This window comes from Stylophora pistillata, chromosome 1 (assembly GCF_964205215.1).
Source record: "Stylophora pistillata chromosome 1, jaStyPist1.2, whole genome shotgun sequence".
Taxonomy (NCBI): Eukaryota; Metazoa; Cnidaria; class Anthozoa; order Scleractinia; family Pocilloporidae; genus Stylophora; species Stylophora pistillata.
This window is the reverse complement of record NC_142519.1, coordinates 5,552,858-5,575,687: the sequence shown is the minus strand read 5'-3', so window position 1 is coordinate 5,575,687 and position 22,830 is coordinate 5,552,858. Positions and strand designations below refer to the sequence as shown.

Genomic DNA, 22,830 nt, shown 5'->3' with positions numbered 1-22,830 from the left:
TAAAAAAAATCGCTAGTCGGAATTGACTTAGTTCTAATGATTTATTTATTAAACAAAAAACTGCTCCAATTTTAATTTTTAAAGCGCTTTATTTACATGGAGTCGAAATCACACAAGTCTCATTATAATGTAAATTAAGGGATACCCCAAAAACCGGTATCAGCAAAACAAGTTTACAATAATGTTATCTGACTTGATCCATCTAAAAGGTTCTGGATGAATTTTCGGAAAGAAAAGGTAATTTCTCTTTTCATAAAATGACAACTTATTGTAATGAAAAAATGCCCTGTTTTTTACTCTTGCGGTTGAAAAGGCGTGGCTTTTCATTGATAGTCATTTTGTAGGGTTTTATGTGAGGTTCATTTTCTTTGTGTGTATTCAGTGTCTTCGAATTCTGACGCTCGCTTGTGCCAGTTCCGTTATTATCAGTTGTTCCATGGTTAAAGGAGTCGTGACACACAATTACAAGGACATTTGGAGCAATCCGAATTTGAAGCTTCAGGATCCCTTTTTTAGCCAACCACTCAAAGAATTGGCGCACACCAAACACCAACACTTATTCCTTTTTTAGCTTGCCACCTCATACTGACCCAAAAAGGAAGACCAGCGTTTACATGCAAGGTAAATTAGATCGAAACGCATGATTCTGGACGATGACATCAGGCATCCATCACTTAGCCACCTTTACAAACGTAATCAAACAGTCGTGGAAAACAATCTTACTCGGTGAACGAGAACGGTTCTCGGTGAACGAAAATTCATTTTCGATGGTCAGGGCTCCGTCTCACAGCTGGGATTTCTTACTTCTTTTGTAGGATACTCATCCATGAAATTTCTTTTGGTATTGTGGTAGTAACAGAGTATATCAACTTATTGAGTTCTTTCTATCTTTTTCCCTCTTGTATCTGGGGGTGGATGTTGATATGATATTTTAGTAGGTGCCTCATTTGATGATTTTCTGCTTTTCAGATGGGTGCAATTACAATGTCGCGGGTGTAAACTTTTTGTTTCTCTAATCGATCATACTTCTTCTCTACTTTACACTGATTAAATGACTTTATTCTGGTCGAATGTCTCGTCTTCATCTTGGCCAGATTTTAAGAATTTTATTTGGAGTTGTTAGTCCCAAGTTCGAGGAGTCCAAGCTCGAGATTGGAGGTTGGAGACTTTTTTGAAGTTTATTTACAATTTCAGATCTGTCAAACAAGACAAGTACAAGGCTTGGGCTTCGCGGAGTTCTTGTAAATTTTGCAAAATTGCACTAAGTTTTTGTTGGGCATATGACACCTATTTTTGAAAAGTCCTGTATCTCTAGATCGTTCAAGTCAACGAGATTTTTAACCAACATCATCGACGCAAATACATTTGATTTTCTTGTACGTGGGCTACAAATAAATAATTCAATTTTCTGTTAATTAACTTTTTTCAAAGATGATCTAAGGTGGTCTCTCAGTGGTTTGAAATTAATATCGTTTTCTTTCATGGAGCTAGAAAACGCGTCAAGCTCGCTCTCCGTCCAGCGCCGTTGGGGAGAGGGGCAATTTACACAAAGCCTGTAAAACAACAAAATTATACGAACAACCATCCTCGGAGACCCAGGGGCTGTGAGTCGATTTCAAGTTAAGGGCAGAATAACGACGTTCTCGATGATTAGTTTTTGTTCAGATTTTAATTAGCTAACCGGAAACACAGCTAAGCTTTCTTTAAGCGCTTACTGGAGGTCGTCCACGTACTTAACGTTCTCTGCAACTTTGGCCATATTGTGAAAGACTTTACTACAAAGTAACCATTAGAATTTGGCGCACACAGAAAGCTACGTAAGCGTAAGCGCCAGTTGCTTGACATACCTGCGTGGCCCGTGCGACGAAATAGCTTCACGGGATTGGAAAAGTTTCAGTCACAGCAGATTGTACAAAAAATTTTGAAAGATTTAGGCTTACATCTCATCTAACGTTTAGAGCGACATGTCAATGCCTGCAACCATTATGTTTGACACGAACCTCGCAAAATTTTAATGAATAAAGGCTGATAGTTTCGAAAGAAACTGTTTGGGCTGCGTCGGTGGGAGTAACGAAATAATTTGGATATATCAACAAAGTTGAAATGGTAAATTGGCCACCGTAGTTATTACGGTGGCCAATTTACCATTACAACTTTGTTGATATATCCAAATTATTTCGCAAAATTTTAAACACGTTCTCTTGTGATACCTGCGAAAGTATACAGTATAATTTCCGGAAAGATTTCGCGGACAATCTGATCGATTTCTCTTACATTGTGTGCCGAGACTGAAAGTTTCACCTCGGGCAAAGCTTCGTCGCACGGCCCAAACAAGCGTAGCGAGCAACAGAGCTTGTTGGATATGTGCGTGTTAAAACACACGAAAGGACTCCAAAGGACACTTCACTCTGATTGGGCAGAAAAACACAAAGATTTTCTGGCACCAATCAGATGCCAGAACGACTGCGATCGTTTGGAACTAGTCTTGTGAGACAATGTCCCCAGGGGCTCTTCTGCCCTTAACTTGAAATCGACTCACAGCCCCTGGGTCTCCGAGGATGACAAGCAACCGGCTCTTTATGAAACACACCTTCAAATAACCTTTTTATCATTTGGGTCACCGGCACAGCAGAACGACAATATAACATCAACGGTGCATTAAAGTAGCTGCTTCGATAATTTAGACACATTCAGTACCAGAAGTGGTTGCTATGGGCAACTGCACGTATTGTGAAATTCGGCGTGCAAACCCTACATCTTGTGTGATTCTTAGTTAAATAAAAGGGAAGCCTTTGCAGCTAAAATAAACATCTGCTACTACAAATTGAATTTATAAAAAGGGGAATAATTGGTTTTTAAGTAAATCATCAGTACTAATAATTTCGTGACCAACGAGTATGAAAAAGTGTTAGAGAAGTGAATCATTAATTATGTTACGTCCTTCTTTCAGTCCAAGTTAGCACCGTTGATCAAAAATGAAAGTAACTGATGGATGCATTCCATGGCTGCTTCTTCATCTCATCTGGAACAAAGGTACAGTTCTTTTAATGGTTTCAAAATTATGATAGTCAGACGTGAAATATTTTATCAAGCACATCCTTTCTTGAAGACAAGACGCCAAAAATTCTGACAAATAGCGAGAACTGCAAGTGCATAATACGTGATGCCACAATTTGCTTTCGTTGTTTTTCTCACAATTTCAACCATTATGTAACCCTCATTACATTTGAAAGAAATTTCTTGGCAAAGATGCTATCTCGTTCACATTGTTTTACTCTTTTCTTCGCCAAGCTTATTAAAATGAGAAAGTTACGCTGCAAACAAAAAAATCAAAGTATATTTTACCTTTTTTCTATAATTGAAGAAAGTTAGTTAACATTAAGTCTTAAATATCGAGCATCCAAAGGCAGAAAAAAAGGCTATTCATAGCGTCAAAGTAGGATTTTTCATCGATTTGTGCCAGACCTTTCTTTAATTTTTTGGGGGCTGTGTAGAACTCTTGTATCTGCTCTTTGCCAACGAGTACATTTCGTGTTACCAAGAGCCCAAGATTTTGACTACTTTTTAAGTGCATAAATTTTTTCTCAACACTGAATTTACAACATAGACTGTAAACTGCTTCTGTGAGGAGTTTTACAAAATCAGTTGTAGGCGCTAAATCAAAAGCTCGAAAACTGCAACTGCCGTCGAGAAATTTACGTGACAAAACGCCGTTTTGTGATGAATGACGGCCATTCGCATTCTTGACCAATCTTGTATATGAGGTCATTAACTGAAATAGCAAACATTTAACACTCCTAACGGGAACTAAATTTTTCGTTTACAACTTGATATCCTAGTCAACTGTAATATGATATCTAAAAATGCAGAGAAATCCAGACTTTCTGTGGTTTAAAGTTAAGGAATTTTAACACGGGGAATGGTATTTTTCATCGATGGATGGTATATAGTTTATCAAAATATCCAAATTCGCAGCCTCCTAAATGCCGAATTGCATGAAGTTTAGAAAAAAGTCAAGTTAGATATACACGTAAAAAAAAATAATATCGTGCAATACAAAATGATGACAAAAAAAAACTACGCATAAAAGTTTTATCGATTGAACATGGATGGAATTAATGTGTTTGAATAACGATTATTGCGCATTTTTGGCAACAAAAAAACTGCATCGCTAATGTTCTTGGATGGTAGCAGATGATGGAGTTTATGCGCAGAATTAGATACGACTGAGTAAAGAGTTTAAATCAGTGATCTTTGCGCTTGTCTTTCAAAGATCTGATTTCATACATGCAATACTAGATTGTCATGATACATACATATGATATGAAAGGCTAGGAGAAATTACGGAAAGTATGCGTTTCTGAACACGCTATAGGTCTTCGCTTAATAAGCAGGCAATGCATGGTGATATAAGAGCGCGCCATACCTTGTCATCAGCCTAAAGCAGTTAAGATAGGATCAGGTAATATCATGGCCTGGAACATGTTCTCGCTTCAGCAAGATCAAGAAACTAGGCGCTTATTGGCATTTTGAAAGTTATTCAATTGTCATAGAACGAATGGTGACACATCATTTATCCTTTAAAAATATTGAGCGTCCAAAAGACAGAAACAGATGTGAAGCTTAGAAATTCCTTACATGAAATCAGTCGCACTCCTTAAGAACAAAAAATCCTGTCTTGTTCATAGTTTTGACGGCTACACTCTCGACATCAAAAGGAGCTATGTCCACAGGGCCGTACCCAACATATTCTACTGAATATATCACTACACAAACATTTGCACCAGCCTCCTGTTATATATCCCTTGATGGGAAGGAAGGCAGTTTCGAAGATAAAATTACCATGGCATCAAACGACAGACCGCTTACTAGTAGTATACCTACAACAACGCCGCCTCAGTCCGCTACGGCTATTACAGTAAGCATAGCCACAGGAATACCTACAACTGCGACCGCAACTGAACACACAGATACACCCACACCCACAGCCACAACTTCACCAGCGGTTGCACCCACTTGCGTTGATTACAAGCAATGGCTTATCACTGTTCCGAAAGGACACTACGTCGAGATGACCATCAAGAATATGAATCTTCGACCGTGGGCATGTTTGTTCGAGACATACGTCATGGTCAAAGATGGGCATTCTTTGTCGAGTAATGTTCTCAGAATTCTTTGTGAAGCGATCACTACAAATCACCGCATAGCGTCTAGTGGCAATAAAATGATCGTGGAGAGATACGGAAAATTGGGTTTTAGTGAAAGTGCGGGATTTAAGGCCAACTTCCAGGCAAAACCTTTAAAAAGTGGAGGTGAGCGTATGTTTTTTTTTCAATGGTTAATAGTCACTTGTACAATTTGGTTAAACAGCAATCAACCTTGGGATAAAATCTTTCAAAGATTGCGTGAATTGATTATTATTCCTGTCTTTTTCTCAACAGATCCTCCTAAATTTCGGGTGTCTAAGGAAAATGTGGCTTTGTTAGAGGAGTATTACCCGCCGCAAAGATTGCTCTGCCAAGCGGGTGGCTCACCTGCTCCCATAATTACGTGGTATAAAAACGGAAAAGTTCTAGAACAAAATAGCACAAGTGTACTGTATAAACCGGAATGGGATTCGCAATCAGGAAATTACACCTGCATAGCAAGTAATTTTAACGGCTCGGATACGAAAACTCTCCTGGTTCATACTGAGAGTGAGTATTTGTTGTTCTTATTGAACGTGCAAAATAAGTTAAAGATGCTAATTGTATATTAGCCAAGATAAACGTGGTCAATACTTTGGAAAACCTCCCTCCTTCACACAAAAAAAGTCCATTTTTTTGCGGTATGAATTTTTTCCATCGACTTTGTTCCCTTGTCGACTCTTACCTGAGGTCTTTTTATAGCCAAGGGCCCAAACCCTCTAAAGCAAGCCACGTGTGGAAACATAATATGTGGGAGGAAGTATTAAGGCAATCGTGCCTGAAATTAGAGTCTTGCTGCAGATGGTGATCTCGAATTTTTATGAAGTAGCATTATCCAGTCTGTAGAAACGTACAGATTAAAAATGACTTCTTCAGCCACACGAACACCAAAATGCTATAGTCCCACCCAATTTATCATCTGAGAAAGGACATACAGAATATTTCATGGAGAGTCTGTTCGTATGGTATTTACGCACAAGTTGGTATTATCGGAAATCTGATACAAACCGACAAGTGTAGGCTCCTGATTGGACTATCGTTTTTCCCGCACGTGCAAAATGCGATAAGCAGATTGGCTCCCAACTTCTTCGACCAACTTGTGAATGAAACTATATTTCGCGCCTTTTCAGCGTGTAAATCTCTCTCTGTAGGTAATTCAAAATAATCTCTTATAAAGCAAATGTTATCTCCTTGATGCATTGCCGAGTGGATTGCAAAAACATATTATCAAGTCTGTAAATTTTCTTTCTTTCATCACCTTATTGCTTTTCCTTTGCAGAATGCTCAAGCATCAGTTTCTCCTGTACTAAACTGAAATCACATCCATTCTGGTTTCGAGTTGATTGTTGGAATTTCTACAAAGGAACAGTTCCGAGGGACATTCCTCTCGCTACAAAATATTTGTAAGTTAGGCCCTGTTTACAAGCAGGTAGGGTAACCCTAGTGCTAGGGTTACCCTGGCAGGAGGGTTACCCTAACACTCCCACATTTCTTCTTTTTTTCATCGACGTGTTTACAAGGCAGCTAGGGCTACCCTAGCACCAGGGTAGCCCTAGCTGAGCGCTAGGGTAACCCTAGCTGCCTTGTAAACGCTCTGGTGGAGATAACTCGCCTACCAGGGACAACTTTTTACTTGTTTCCAGACCCTTTGAACATTGATAACAATGCGTGTGGTTACCAAGGATAGGTAAGTTGTCCCGGGTGGTAGGGTAACCCTACCTGTGAAATTTTGCTTGTAAACCCGGGCTATCTTTGACCCGCCTGCTAGGGTAACCCTAGCACAAGGGTTACCCTCCTTGCTTGGAAACAGGGCCTTAGTATACTTTAACGTGTGATCCAAGATTTGAGAGCTAAAAATGATCATGACAGTTTTAGGGCCTGATTACATGAGCCGGGCTGATTTCTTTTGTTTTCACGCTTTGGCGAACACCAAAACAAAAGAAATCAGCCCGGCTAACCGGGCCAGCCCGGCTAACCGGGCCAGCCCGGCTCATGTAATCAGGCCCATTTAGTGTGGTGTCTATCGTGCCATTTGCCCATAACTTTACTTTTGGGGGCGCCACGTTGGTGCACGTGCTCTTGAGAAATTCAGCGGCGCGTGACTATTAGAAATATGTCGTGTCTGCTGGAGTATTTAAGTTACGTGTCGATTATCCTTTATTTATTTTGTTGGACGCAAAGCTCTCGAAAGAGATAAGGTTTGCTTGGATTTATGTGTTTGAAGAGGTTCTTGGCTCTTAGAGGATTTCTAAGTTCAATTTGTTCGCGTATTATTATGGACAATATTAAATAGGAAGTATCAACTGCATTTTTTTTGTAATCGTCATTTTCCCCTTTAATTATAGGTTTTTTGCCAGGACCAATCTGTGGCATATTTATCCTAAGTCGTTTGAAAACTTAACTAACCTGCAATACTTGTAAGTATAACCTGATTGAATGCAGATTCGATATCAATCAAATTATTTGCATTTTACATTTTAAATATTTGAACAACTAAAGATAGTAACATTTATGACATCTTAATGTGTATATTTTCCTGTTCTTTTGTCACAGATCGATTACGCGTAATTTGAAACTGGTTAAATTGACGAGAAATGCATTCGGAGGACTCAAGCAACTTGAGTATTTGTAAGCAGAAGAGAACAAATATTATCACAACGAAAACTATTTTAGGCCTAAAATAGCAATAATGGTAGTTATGAATCACAGTAAGAAGGAATAATTGCAAATATTTACAAATATTGTGAGTTGTACCGCTGTTAAAAGTTAAAATTAGCATTGTAAATATGCGTTATTGACCTGACGTGAGGTCAAGATGGCTGGATAACCGCCAAGTTAATTTTTGTATGTGTGTCTTCATGGACCGAGACGAAATTGAGGTCCATAAAAACGCAGAAAAAGAACGAAGCTAATATCCAGGCATCTTGACCGAATAAGCTTGGTCAATAAAGGATTTAATACATAGCAAAAATATTTCACTTATAAAGAAACACTTGTTTATTTCGAGTGCTGGGAAAGAAAACCGACCATGTTTGTAGCAAAGTAAACCCACGAGGGCCGTTTATGCTTTCTTCGTTTTCTGCCGCTTTTTGCCACTCCATCGCTGACACTTCCCAAAAATTATGAACTTTGTAAGTCCCCTCCACGTAATGTTTTCCTTGCTCGGAATCAAAGCGGACAATCCCGAGCTGGCAAGATGGGCCCATCTTGCCCACTCTGATGGCCAATCGGAACACAAGATTCGCTTTGTATTGCCAACAGCGCTCCCAGCGATATGATAAATAAGGTTATTAATATCTTTTTGATTGTATTTGTGTAATTTATGCTTGTGATAGGAGTAATTTTTTCAATCAAAAGCGATGTTATATAAATATTCAAGTAGGGAAAAAAGGAAATTTTTGCAACCGCTCGGGTGATAGATTTTATCAATCCGTCATCATGCCTTTTGTAGTACAGAAAATAGTATCTCCCGAGGCCATACCTATGTTATTTTCCTTTTGAAGTGTGTGCTATGCTAACGTGTGATTGAATTTGTGAAATACAGAGAAATTAATAATCATAATTCATTGGATATCGAAGAGGGAACTTTCAATGATCTGATATCTCTGGAATTTCTGTAAGTATCAAAGCGACAAAGTAAACAACTGGTTCTCCCACCCTTTTCCTTCCCCTTCCTCCCCCTCCCCCCTTCCCCCTATTTAACGTTTCCTCCTCCCTATTTAACTTGGGTAAATTAAAGAGAGAAGGGTAACTCACTTGGAATAAGACAAGCTGCCTACCTCTATGCGACAATGTGATATCTCGTTATATTACCATGAAAGTAACTTTGGAAAGTGTCCTAGTCTTTATGCTTGCACCGTCTTGCTTCACGCGCAATTATCTTTTGGACTGAAATAATATGAGATTCTCCAAATCATTTTTGCCAGGATATTTCACAAAAACCGTTCTGCGACTAACAATACCTACTTGTTATGTGGTCACCCTCTTCTGAGCATCGATTTGAGCAGTATTTAACAACAAAAGAGAATTTTGGAACCTTCATTGATATTTAGAAATTTAGCTTTCCTTTATTTCTAAAGGCAAATTAATATCTTTCAGCTTTCTGAAAAGCAATGGGATAAGTTTACTACGACCGAACGTCTTCACCGGTCTTTCGCATCTTCGAGAACTGTGAGTAGATATGCAGTAATGTTGTCCTTCGCTGGTACAAATTCGTGATGGGTGCTGGGCTTTCTCCTTTTCCTCCTATCCATGTAGTTCAAAAAGCCTCCCTCTTACTTAAAATTGAATAAATAAGGATAACATTCCAACGCATAAAAACTGATGACAGGAATTTTTCTAATTTAAGTTAAAATGACATTATATTCGGGTAACGACCATGATATATAGATAATCGCTCTCAGAGGACTGGAGAATAGAGATTACCAGCAGACGTTGCATGAAATTTGTGGATTTCTGTGATTGACAATGTAGGGTGGTTGAGCGATAACAAAAAAACAATAACGATGACGATGATGATGACGTTGATAAAGGCAGCGAAAGCGATGATAATTAATCTTTTAGTTTGTTATGAGGACAAAAAAAGTCCTAAAATGAGGGGGATGGCCGTTTGTGGGATCTCAGTGTCCCCAAAAATACCACTACTAATAAGTCATTGTAACTAAGAAATAAATTAAGAATGAGTTACCATGAGGTGATTAAACGTTCCTTTTTTCAGGTTTTTAACTGGAAACTACCTGAGGGAAATTTCAATTGAAATGTACTCTCTAGAAAAACTGTAAGAGATGAAATATTAGTAAATTCTTTTTCAATCTATTTAATATCTTCCTCGTTAAGCCTAAGAAAACAACGATTTAAGTAATTGTAAGACTAGATAGGGTAAAATGCAGTTTAGAAATAATTCAGTTCTTCACTGGTTTTGTTAACGAAAGAACGAAGTGTGCTGACTCAAGTATCTCTGATCTCTACAATAAAAGTTCTGAACAAGCATTCTTAATCTTTTTTTGAAATATTTTTCTCTTGTTTCATTCATGTAGTTACTGATCTTTTCTAGTAATAATTAGATTTCAATGAATAATCTCCCTTCAATTATAAATAATTTGTGTGATATGTAGTCTGATCTCTATTACGTTTCCACGTCGTTTTGCAGTTTGGCTCACGACATTGCGACTTAAGAGTTTCTTTCTTCCATAGGAAACCAAAAACGTAACCTTACCATTGTTGTTATTCCTATAAACAGGGATCTTTCATCCAATCAGTTATCATACCTGGATGAAAAAAGCTTTCGTGGTACAAGAAACTTTACAAAACTTATGTAAGTGAAGGGCTCGTGACATGATCGTAATCAATAATGATCAAGCATCCTTTTATTTTCATTTTGGGACGCTGTGGAAAAGTAACTCAGCATATCACGCTGACTGGGAGGCGCCGAAAAACGGAACTGTGAAAGAGCATCTACTACCACTCTACTGATGACCTCTCCTCTATCGTTGTTCTTTCTTTGTGCCTGCACTCTTACTGAAACTTTTCAGTTAGAGTGCTAGATTCAGTTATAGGTACAGCCTATCGCTAAGTTCGAAAAAGGGGGAAAAAAAAGAAAAAAGTGATGATTCTAGAGGCTATATAATTTGAGCTTTCATGGAGGTTTTCTGAAATCAAATTCATCAGAATACTCAGTTGGGTTTCGGCGAATGTAATGAAAAATACCACTTTTGGTTTGAATCTTTTCCATGTGGGTATATTAGCAAAGGTAATAACATGAATTCGAGTGCAATTTGGTGTTAATAAGCACGAGTGGATTTTTCAAAGGTCAAAGAATTTCACGAGCCCGTTGGGCGTTTGCAATTTATATTACAGTCTTTGAAAACTTTTGAAGTACATATTTGCACCAAATTGTGGGAGACATCATGTTGTAACCTATTAACAAGTTACATGAAAAAAGCATCAAAGAAACGTCAAGACGACAACATTTTGACAGCGCGCGGGCTATTTGTAATTTGTCGTGTTACAATTTGGACCCGTGATATATGCAAAAATACATTATTTTTCAGCCAATCTAAAGCACGCTATCATTTCATGTATACTATTATCGAGAAAAAAACAAGAGTGTTCGTGAGACAGCTGAAAAGTGCTTTTAAACTCCCTAATAATTATGAGTTTATCGCCTCATTACAGCTGGCATGTATGTACGTGATTGAGTTGGTGTTGTTGTTGTTGTTCTTTTGCTAGGTACCTGAGGGGGAATCAGATTAATAGAATAGCGGAGAGTACGTTTGAGAAATTCTTCTCCCTAGAGGAACTGTGAGTGTGCAATTTATGCCAAGTATTAGGCGTTTTAATTGCAGGTAACTTTTTATTTTTCCCGGGTTTTGAGGCATTTTGGCATGGTGAAGCTTGTAAGCAGTCTTTTGCGCCTTATCGCCATCTATGTCTTCGTTGAAATACTCTCGCTATAATCTCGAGAGATAAATACTATTGTAGTGGTAGCCACTTGGAGTAATGTTAATACCTATCTAAAGCAATAGACAACACTTATGGATGTTTGTAGAATTCGAGGCAGTGGCGGTTGACTTACAAAATGCTCGATCAAGTGTATTTCACCACCTAAATTGGATTATTGCGCAAGTGAACCCATGGAAATGGAATCACATTGCTTTTGTAACGCGGCCATATGGGTTCGCCAGTACAATTAAAGATAGAATGTTTGCCACCCAAAGGCGCGATAATCTCTGATTTTTTTTCCCCAAAAAACTGTGAAAATAACGTCAAATTTTTTTTACTATTATGTAAACTGTGTAAAAATACGGGTTACCCCAAGTTTGATAAATAGTAATAATTATATTTTTCCATAGCCATCTTTCCTCCAATGAGTTAGGCAACCTTCCACCGAATTTATTTCAAGACCTGTCGGAGCTGCGAGTTCTGTAAGTACCCCATGTTTGACATCCTCAATATCCTTAAGTTGCACGAATGAAGCGAAATACGCTTCATTGCAATTAAGAAATTAAGGCGTGAGAACGAGGCTAAGTGCAAAGTCGCTCTTTATGGCGAGAAAAATATAAAATGCCGTTGAATCGAAAAAATGGATGTTTCGAAGGAGAAAGCAGCACTGAGCGAAGATTTTTCGAAATCAAACGTGGTTGGGTTAAAAAATCTTTTGTGAGAAGGAGGCATTCAGGTACATGATGTGGGTAATATAATTAAAGGAAAAAGAAAGGTACAAAAGTGCCCGATTTCTGCTTTTGGCACGAGATCACTGACGCATAATAATTCGGAAATGAGCTATTTAATCACCCAAAAAATACCCTTTAAGACTTTCTCATAAAGTGAGTAATTTATTCAAATGTAATTGGTAAGGTAACTATTACAAGGGAGCGACTCCTAAACGATGCAATCTACTATAAAGTTAACTTGGGATCAAAACTGACAATACTTCAGTTACCACTGATACAAAATCTCTACGTACCAAAACTCTTAATTGTAGGAAAGCTTCACTAGTCGTCCACAATGATTTACTAACATTCCCCAAAGTAGAGACAGATAGTCCAACTCCTTATAAACAGTTGTGGAGCATTCTAGGCGATTCCGGAAGCTTAAAAATAGCTATTCTTGTAGCTTTAAAACAATATTGTTTCCCTCAATAGGATGTTCCAGAGAGTTCTAAACCTGTACTTGAGAATGCCCCAGCATCCACATTGCATGACCAAGCTTCCTATAAACTTCCAGAACCTCCATCTTTTATAGTTTCGCTACCAGTCATACAATAACGTTATCATGTGAGCTTGGGGAAGCACTTTATATCTGTTGATTACCCGGGTCATAAACTACGCGGGACGTTCGAAGATCACGAGAAAAAAAACCTATGACCAAAGAAACGACTACAGAAGGTAGCAATGAAATGAGTCAAAACTGGAGCCGTCTATAGTGCGCTAAATTGACATGAAAGTTTGCATGAGCGGACTTTTAAAACAGTTTTTGTTGCATGTGATGTTGACTATGCACCAAAGTACAGGTTTATCCCATTTCTGCTATGGTACCGGTTTAATTTGCGTGTGATTTTGTGCGAAGTCTCACCTGCATCGTTATCAGACAGAGTTCTATACATCATGAAGGTGTTAATTAAACAAAACGCAGACCCAAAGGCAATTTCCTGTTCTGTACATTGCTATGTTTATCCAAGAAACGTACACAATATGAATTATATATGCCAGACCACTAGCAGTCTAAATCCCACACGGATCACCGAACGCTTTTCATTCCACTAATTTATTCGTGGTTTTCTCGTTGCCATGTTCCCACCAATAACGTAGCTCCATTTTCTGTATTTAAAAGCACACGCAACCCACAATTCCTCAATTCGCTCCGACGAAGGGCTAACGCTCGAAATGTCAGCTTTTGTAATCGTTACGTTGGCCAATTTACCATTTCAATTTTGTTGATATATCCAAATTATTTCGTTACCCCCACCGACGCAGCCCCAAACAGTTTCTTTAAAAACTATCAGCCTTTATTTATATGTTTCATGTACGTTAGTGAAAATATTCAAATATTCCAGCGACCATATATACCTATGATCAGGGAGCAGGACGCTTCTAACTTCTATCAGCAATTAGTTCGTTTTCAGTAGACTGACTTGTTTATGAGTTGCTTCCTTGAAGTACAAACCATACTGATAGGATGCTTAAATGAATAAACTGGTTTTATGATAGTTTTACGGGGTATTTCTCTGTTGTTTGATAATACGGTAACACCTCAAAAGTTAATGATTTAGAACAGAAATTAAGTAAACAAGACTTGAGAGGGTCTTGGCAAAAATGTCAGTTTTCTCGAGCCTGACTCAAATTACCGTTCAGTTATAAGGTTTTGCATTTGATAACCATCATGGAAGGTGCTCTTAAACAAAGATAATATTTTGAATTAGACTGTTTCTTCTTTTCAGAGATATCTCATACAACAAAATCTCTGTGCTGTCTAAATCCATATTCGACGGGTTGCAAAGCTTAGAAAAGCTGTAAGTGGACTTTAATGGTTGACGTTAATAAATTCCTGTTAAACGACAAAGACACTCAAAGACCTACTTTCAATAACACTAATTACTGCTCAGTGGAACCTTAGTTTCGCTCCGGCAAAAAATCAGTTTCAAAACATTTTCTTACCCACTTTCTGGGATAATTGGCTGGTAAGAGCGTTTTTCAAACCTCTTCACTCTGCCTGTTTTTAGTGTCTATCGAAGATCGGCACAGCAGAGAGGTCAGGGCTTTCAAATTGAATTTGGATTGTAGGTTTGAGTCTTTCGTCTTGCCACTGAATTAGATTTGTCGTTGGGTCCTACTGGGTTCATTTCCCCCACTGAATTGTGGGAATTGTTAATTGGCTCTGCCAGGAGTGATTTTTAGCAAATAACATGATTTTCATTCTGTCATTAATCTAATTAATCTCATCGTCCGCAAAAAGGTGCAAAATATATATATCTCCTCATTTTTTTATTTTGACACGATACTATTGTCATTCTTAATGTACTATTCTACCCTGATGATGACCTAGTGTCGAAAGCGTTTGGTTTGTACTTTTCTGTACATAGCTCATTTTTATTATCATTAACTTTATTTTAATACTTATTATCAAAATTATTATAACAAATATTATTACTATTATTATAATTATTACTGCAGTAATTGGTTTGAAACCGAGAGTAACACTTGAGTGTGTGTTCTGATCATTTGTGTAAAGGTGACTGACATTTCGACACCCTAAGCAACTTTAATTTTATCAAAACGACAGTCACTGTTACCAATAATAATACTTTTTAGGAACAATCTTTCACGAACGATTAGACAACTCGATCAAAGGTTATTAGTATCATCATCCTGATCATTTTCATCATTTTCATCATCATTTCATCATCATTAACGTTATCATTATTGTTAACGTTATCATTATTGTTAACGTTATCATTATTGTTAACGTTATCGTTACATTATCATAATTGTTATCGTTATCGTTACCGTCGCTGTTATCGTTATCGTTATTGTTATTATTATTATTATTATTATTGTTGTTATCAAGATATCATTGCATTTTGATAAGTGTCAATCATTATTTTTTTTTGTAGTATTCTTTCTCACAACGAAATTGAAGAGATACCTGCCTACATCTTCAGCAAATTGAAAAGTTTGAAAACTTTGTGAGTGTTGATTCATACGTGGCTTGAAAAACTAACTCTTGTTTTTTTTATTTCATCATAGAATCGCATCATTGAGTAAAATCTCGCATTCTGATTGGTTAACGAAGCGAGGTATTCAGCGCGGAATTGCGAGTTGAAAACGAGGCTAAGCGAAATTGTTTCGCATATACGTCACTAAGCACAACAACCATCGTCAAATTGTTACAAAGTTTGGTTTCTAAGTCAATTTAGAATGTTTTCAAAACCATTTTCACCTTCTAAAGAGCAAAAACAAACAAAGCGTTTTCAAAGTGAGCCTGAGGTTCTTCCTTGTTTTGAACTGAACGTCAAATTCTTGGAGAAGCATGAAAAACCTCTTTCGCTCGCGACAACCGGAAAGCGAGAATATCCTGTGAACACGGCCCAGAAAAACCAATCTCCGAGCTAACACGTCACGCGAACCCGGATTCAATATCCATCTGCAGCCATAATATTTTAGAAAAACAAAAAAGGATGTCAAGCAAGTTGGCTGGGTTTTCAGTCGTACCACTACGACTGTCACAGCTGCCAACGCAAGCGACGGTCCACGCACTAAAGCTTTGCGAGAAATTTATGTCAACAGCCCTGCACTTCCATCAGTAGTTGGCAACAACACAACACCAATGAATAACGGCATCGATGTTCTAGCAGTAAGAGTTCTAGGTGGATTGTTTTACCAATGTATCGTTCAACAACTCTCCAGTGAATATCTCCATCAACTTTCGGTCGAATGCTCATCCCAACGATTCAGCTAATGGCAGTCGCCTGTAGTGAATTTCTACAAATAAAAAGATTAAAGTTTTTGGACTTTTCATGAAACACTTCTTTGTTATTAAAGGAATAAAGTATCAATCAATACACGTATTTACACTTCAAGGCACTTACCCTATATTAACCGCGAAGTTATTGCACTTGAAATCAGTGCTTTCGCTTGCACACTTCATTTCTCTCAGTTTGCCACCAAAGAGGTAAAAGGTGTAAATTACTTTCCTTCTCGAGCAAATTATTTGAAATTTTGAAAAAAGATGTAAACGATAAACGGCTTGTAAATTCAGTGAAATACCACTATTATCCTTAAATAGTGTGAAGCTCGTTTAAAAAGTTCGAAAATTAATGTAAAATCAAGCACGAGGTGCAAATAAAATTGTCGAAGGTTAAAAGTGTACGACTTGCTTCCTATTCGCTAACATAATGACACTTCTGACAGTTGGCTTTAAAATGCCTTTCTAGAGCGCGCGCTCGGGATAAAAAAAACAATAATATTTCCGATTTAATTTCTTGTTTTCTTATTTTCATTCAGTTATGCGATTCAAGGAAAATTCATTACCTGACTCGCGAATTCCGCGTTAAATTGCACTTGAAAACCGATATCGCTTCGTGATTCGTGCGATGTCGGTTTTCGCGTGCAATTTAACGCGGAATTCCCTCGTCAGGTAATGAATTTTCCTATAAAATTACGATTTACTTGTGTTCAATTTACTTACAAGCTTTGACAATTTTGTTAGGTATCTGGAGAACAACAGGATTGAAAAAATTCATCCGCTTGCTTTCCATGGACTTCGAAATCTGGAAAAATTGTGAGTATTATACAAAAACGGATTGCTGATACTCCAATCTTGATCGCAACCATGCCAAATAATGTAACATATTCACAGCGAAATAAGTTATCAAAAGAGAAAAAAAAATCAGCGTTATGCATGATTTTCCAAGTTAACAGAAGAAATTACGTGCCAGTTTAGTTAAAAGAAAATCTGAGAATTGCACTTAAAGAGGTATTGAACATGGTGCTTTGTCTTACAAATGACAACAACAAAGATTAAAAGGAACAAGTGAATTTTTTCCTTAGACAAAAAAATCAAAATGGCTCCGTTTCAAATCTCCTGTTGACGTAGGATGCGTAAGATTATGCAAGATTAACCATAGATAGATAAAACATCTGATTTTAAAATATGCATAGAAGGACAATTTCAAAACAAGCGCTTTCGTGAGTGATTCATTCTCTAAATTTGAACCCACTCACTTAAACACTTTGCAGTGTTAGTCAAAGAAAGCCCATTTAAAGCATTCTTCCCAAACCTTTATATTCCAATAAATCTTAATTCTAGACATCTGCAAAACAATTTTCTTGATCGTATGCCTCCAGAAACGTTCAGCTATCTTAAAAGTCTACGATACTTGTAAGTATGAAATGGAACTGAATTTATTGCTTTCTTGCTTTTATGCATTTAGAGAGGAAATGACCAAAACCTCTCTTATGTTGTCCAATTTAACTTCAGATTCTCTGCACATCAACGGTTTTGCGAAAATTTGAAAATCAAATCGAATAATTTGAAGTCATAAGCATGGTGTCCTTGTTGAATCAGTGGCATCTAGGTTATAGATTGGGACCTAGTTAGCTTTTGTCGAAGAATTATATGTACTTTGATGGTTGAGCGACGTTAAAAACCATAACATTGTTCAGTGATGCTGTGGTCATATTATTAAAACAAATTTTCTGGGTTTCCATCTCGTTCAAGAAAACTAGACAGTTTCTCCTTGTGTTGTTACGCTTCTCTCCACCTTGAAGAAGTAAATTGTGAGTACCCCAAGCTGGAAGGTAACGCCTTGTCGAGCTGTAATCGCATGATAGATGCTGTTGGCCCAAGGAGGAGTATCTGGCTGCTAGGTATCCTAGCTGTCCTTGGTAACCTGGCCGTGGTAGCATGGCGTCTCATCAGGCGTGACGACCATCCAGTTCAAACCTGCCTTCTGACCAATCTGGCTGTGGCTGATTTCCTTATGGGAGTGTACCTCATGATGATAGCGATTAAGGACGAGATATGGGCAGGTAAACGCAATTAAATGATATGCATAGTATTTAGACGTGGAGATAATATAGAAGTCAGAGAAATGATCCTTACAAGTGAGCTACAACTCAATATAACGCGGAAAAGAAGCCTAAAAAAAATTTGGAACTCTCGAAGAGATTGACTGAAAACTGATCACGAACTATTTATAAAAGATAGTAAATTTTCATAATCGCTTAACGATGGCGGCGATAAAATTACATAGCATCAGTTCATCTTTAAATGGCGCTTAAAAGACATGCAAGTCGCTATTCAATTCATGCATTTTTGTAAACATTCAGCAAAAATCAGTGTGTCTAAAGATGTATAACAGTTGAAAGACATTCTCTCTCTGGTAACGAATGTCAAAGTTAATATCGGGGAATGCTCTCGTTGACAAATTCATAAAACACTTTCGGGAATTTCATTCGTAGATTTGTAATCAACTCTTTTACCTTTATTCTAATTTGGAACTAATTTGAAAATTTCCTTTTAAGGAAGATAAGCACCTACATTTTTTTATCTTAGGCACTTACTTCAGCTTCGATCTGATATGGCGGTCGGGAGTCCTATGTAAAGTGGCCGGCGCCCTTTCGGTACTTTCAAGCGAGGTTTCCGTACTCATGCTTACTGTGATAACCGCTGACCGGCTGTTAAGTATCGTTTTTGCCTTCAGATGCCCACGTCTGACATTAAGAGGAACCTACATCATTTGCGCCTTGGTATGGCTCTGTGGAACTGTAATTGCTGTGGTACCAGCTTTTGATACTCCATACTTTTTCAACGAGGACAGAAGATATGGCTTCTATGGTAAAAGTAGTTCTGCTCTTTGTTACCTAAAAGTTCTCATTTCCACCTTAATGGTGGCTTAGCGCAACTTCTGTGCTTTAACAATCCATATCGTAGTAGAGCCACTTCTCCATGGTAAGTCATGCCTACGTCATTGAGAAAAGGTTTTTATACTTGTTGTAGTTAAACTTCCCTACCCCCTTAGATATTAATGAAAAACTATGTTTACGCCTACAAACAAAGGAAATCATTGTTCACTCTAATGGATATTATTTCCACTCCAAGGTCGTTCATCGGTATGTCTACCTCTTCAGTTGTCTTCAGAAAGACTGGCAGGCTGGGAATATTCTGTTGGCCTGTTTATTGGTTTGAATCTCGCTGCTTTCCTATTCATCATGGTGGCCTACATTGCTATCATCGTGAAAGTCTCCAAGTCACAAAGGAGAGTCAAGGCTCACGGTGAATCTGAAGTGACTTCGAACAGCATCAAAAGAGAGTCCGCATTGGCGAGGAGGGTTTTCGCCATCATCTTAACAGACTTAAGCTGCTGGATCCCTGTGATTGTTCTAAGTATTCTTGCTCTTACGGGAAACTTTTACGATGAACAAGGGGAGGTGTATGTATGGTTTGCCGTCTTTGTTTTGCCGGTAAATTCCTCTGTGAATCCTGTCCTCTACACCTTTTCAACTCCGAAGGTGAGGATATTGGCTGAAGGAACTGCATTTACCTCTTTGTGCTGTACAGAGGCTTTTTTTTTTTCTTGTCGGGCTGGGAAAATTTGCAATACGTACGCCATTAAGGAGAAATCAAACCAAAACTATGCGCACTAAAGATGGTCACGTGTAGCCACCAACTTCTTCGTAACCACTTCCTTTTAGTTTGGCTAGGACGTTTCTAATTTATATCGAGTCCTTTATCAACTCTCCGTCGAAATCGCCAGAATCAGAAATTTTCTTTTTACATTTTAAGTGGTTTTGAAAACTTTTCCAGGTAAGGGGCGTTCTTGTAAACTGGTGTTATCGTCTTGTGACTCGCTGTAATTGGTTCAGCTGCAAGAAACGATCTGATGGACTTGCAATATCTGGTGAGGGAAAATTTCAACATTATTTTGTGAAGATTACATCGCTTGTTTCAAGAAAAAAAGGGTTCTTGTTATTCAATTATTTTTGATTAAGAGCAGAATGGGAGCATTTGTCACTTACTTATTCTGTGGCTATGTTCCCCAGCGGTAATGGTAAAGCCGGAGACCTAGTTCTCTCCTTCGTTATATTAGAAAAAAAACATCATCACTCAGTACCGGCCGGTATGCTCCTTGACTTCTGGCTGAATTTTTTTGCGAGAATTTTTTTTAGCTGATTTTCGTAGTAATTTTGGCGCAAGACACAGCAAGCTTTCGTCTTAAAAGCAGTAAAAATGAAGAGAACCGCTTGTGTTATCCTTTATAAAGAAAGATTAATAACTAACAACTTCAACTATTTTAAATTATTATTCGATAGTATTTCGAAGAGTTTGCCTCTTAAATATGTATGTTTTGTTGACGTAGATGAAGACGGGACACAGCTTGACACCGCGCAATGCAACTCTATTTCTTTGGACGTCACATCCAGCCATCCTCCCAGCAACAAATGAACTCTATTGGAAACAATTAAAACAGCCGCGTGGAGATATTAAAATACCCTGATGTGGAGCGATGGAGCCTTCTACGACCTTTACACGAAGTGTTCTTCATCGAAATTGTTTCACCTGTTAAGCGGTGTCAACTTTGTACATACGACTTCTCATACTTTTCTGCTCTCTTAAGAAAAATTTAAACAACAACAGCAAAAAGCAATCATGAATGAACGATGGTTAAAGCGAGAGAATCAATTCCTACATTCAAAGCAGTATTAATCCTGAAATAGCTCTATGTTTACAGCAAACAGGGAACGCGTACTCTCATTTCACTCGCCTTCCGTACATGACTTACAATTCTCAAATTGACTAGCATTGTACAAAAATAGCAAAAAGAGCTTGCTCACAGATTATGCAAATATTCTAATTTAGGAGTGACAACAGTTGAAAGTAGATCACTAGAAATTCAATTGTTGCTGTGTGCTGTTTAGCCATTTCATTAGTAAGTAGAGTGCTCAATTCTTTTTGGCTTTTTTTTTTTTTGGATTTATTGAATTTTTTCAGAAATTACCTGAAATTTATCAGAGGGCAAACAATTAAGAAAGTAGCTACGAGAAAGCCGTGCATTGGTGGTAACAGTAAAATCACCAATTTGGCTCAAACATTGCACAAATGCTAAGTATCATATGAGTAAAAACAAAAATATTTATTTTCATGTTTAGGAGATGTGGGGTTCTTTGGAAAACCCGCTCCACTTTCTGCATTTTGTAATTAAATATTTAGCTAAATTCACTTTGCTCCTGTTACAAACAGACAAGCCATCTCAATCCACTGTTTTATGTTCTATATCTGCGAGACCGACTTCAAGAGCTCCTCCCTAAAGTAAGGACAAATTTCCTGTTTTGACAGTTAAAAAATAAGAGGGGTAAGTTTCTGAAGAAACTGTGGTGCTGCGTCGTTGGGGTTAACAAGGTAATTTGGTAATATGAACTAAGTTGAAATTGTAAATTGGCCAACGTAAAAGAGTTAAAAGCTGACGTTTGGAGCGTTAGCCCTTCGTTAGAGCGAATGGAGGAATTGTGGGTTGCGTCTGGGTTTCTAGGCAGAAAGTGAAGGTAAACAATTGGTGAGATAAACTAGTAGAATGAAAAGCGTTCCTTGATACATGTGAGATTAAGAGTGCCGATTTGGAAGATAAAATTTTGTTAGAGAGTTTACGGCTTTCCGAGTTACCTAAATGTAAGGAAAGACCTCAGATTGCCATGTGTTGCTTAGAATGATTAGGTAGATTAAAGCGTCTAGCCGCTGACTGGTTTTGATGCGTCTTTGTCATTCCTCTCTACGTCGCTAAGGTGTTCTCGGAATCGGTCACCTCGTCGTCTTCCTGTTTCGCCGCTGTATAGCTTTATGCTATAAGTGCAAGTTATGCAATAGATGACGTTGGTTGAGGTGCATGTGAAGTAATCAGTGATTGTAATGGCTCGTTTGGGTTCTGATATTTTTTCACCATTGCGAATGAAAGAACAAGTTTTGCATCGTGCGCGAGCGCATTTAACATCCGCCGGGTTGGTCATTCGGAACTTTCGACCAAAAAATTGCCTATGTTTTTGTCGCGTTTGAATGAAACGAGTGGAGGTTGCGAAAAAATAGTGCCAGTCCCTGGATCGTTTTGGGTTAATTTAAAGGTTTTAAGAATAATGGATTTAACTGAGTGGTTGTGAGGATGTAATGTGAGGGTAAATGGAATGCGGTCGGAATTTTCTTTTTGTGACGTTTGTAGTGAGTGCTGACTGTCGATCAATAAGTTGGGCGCGGTGGTGACCCGCTTGAACGACAGAAATAGGGTAACCACGTTTTTCGAAAAACTAGCACATAGACTCTGATTTGTGATAAATATCAGTCATCACTACACTTGAAACGACGAAGTCTTAGAAACTGAGAAAAGGGAATGGAATTCTTCACATAAGATGGATGCGAAGATAAATACAACAAGTAGTTATGTGAATCTGTAGGTTTGTAATACACGCTAGTATTTAAACCCTTGCCTTCAATTGAAACTTTGATGTCTAAAAAGGATAAAGAATTGTCGGAAATTTTCCAGGTATATTTGAGAGCTGGGTGAAAGGAATTGACTGCGGTTATGAATTGAGTTAGTTCCCCTCTAGTAGAGGAGGTTGCGCCGATACAGTTGTCATTATAGCGACCGTAGGGTTCAGGT

The 22,830-nt window shown here is 38.0% G+C and overlaps 1 protein-coding gene across 2 annotated transcripts; it reads left to right on the top strand.

Moving 5' to 3' along the window:
- Positions 1-168: 168 nt before the first annotated feature.
- Positions 169-22,060, top strand: LOC111324649 (uncharacterized). Of its 2 annotated transcripts, none has more exons than XM_088731917.1 (22): positions 169-237; positions 2,951-3,033; positions 4,689-5,312; positions 5,442-5,696; positions 6,466-6,589; positions 7,532-7,603; positions 7,740-7,814; positions 8,731-8,802; positions 9,285-9,356; positions 9,904-9,963; positions 10,426-10,500; positions 11,415-11,486; positions 12,038-12,109; positions 14,125-14,196; positions 15,298-15,369; positions 16,893-16,964; positions 17,493-17,564; positions 17,904-18,214; positions 18,741-19,022; positions 19,287-19,696; positions 19,992-20,085; positions 20,545-22,060. In XM_088731917.1, exons 2-22 carry the CDS (start codon positions 2,976-2,978, stop codon positions 20,628-20,630), a joined length of 3,102 nt encoding a protein of 1,033 aa, XP_088588043.1. In that variant the 5' UTR covers positions 169-237; positions 2,951-2,975; the 3' UTR covers positions 20,631-22,060. The 2 variants fall into 2 exon arrangements, with proteins under 2 accessions (XP_088588043.1, XP_088588038.1); XM_088731912.1 differs by lacking the exon at positions 169-237 and adding an exon at positions 383-621.
- Positions 22,061-22,830: the final 770 nt, after the last annotated feature.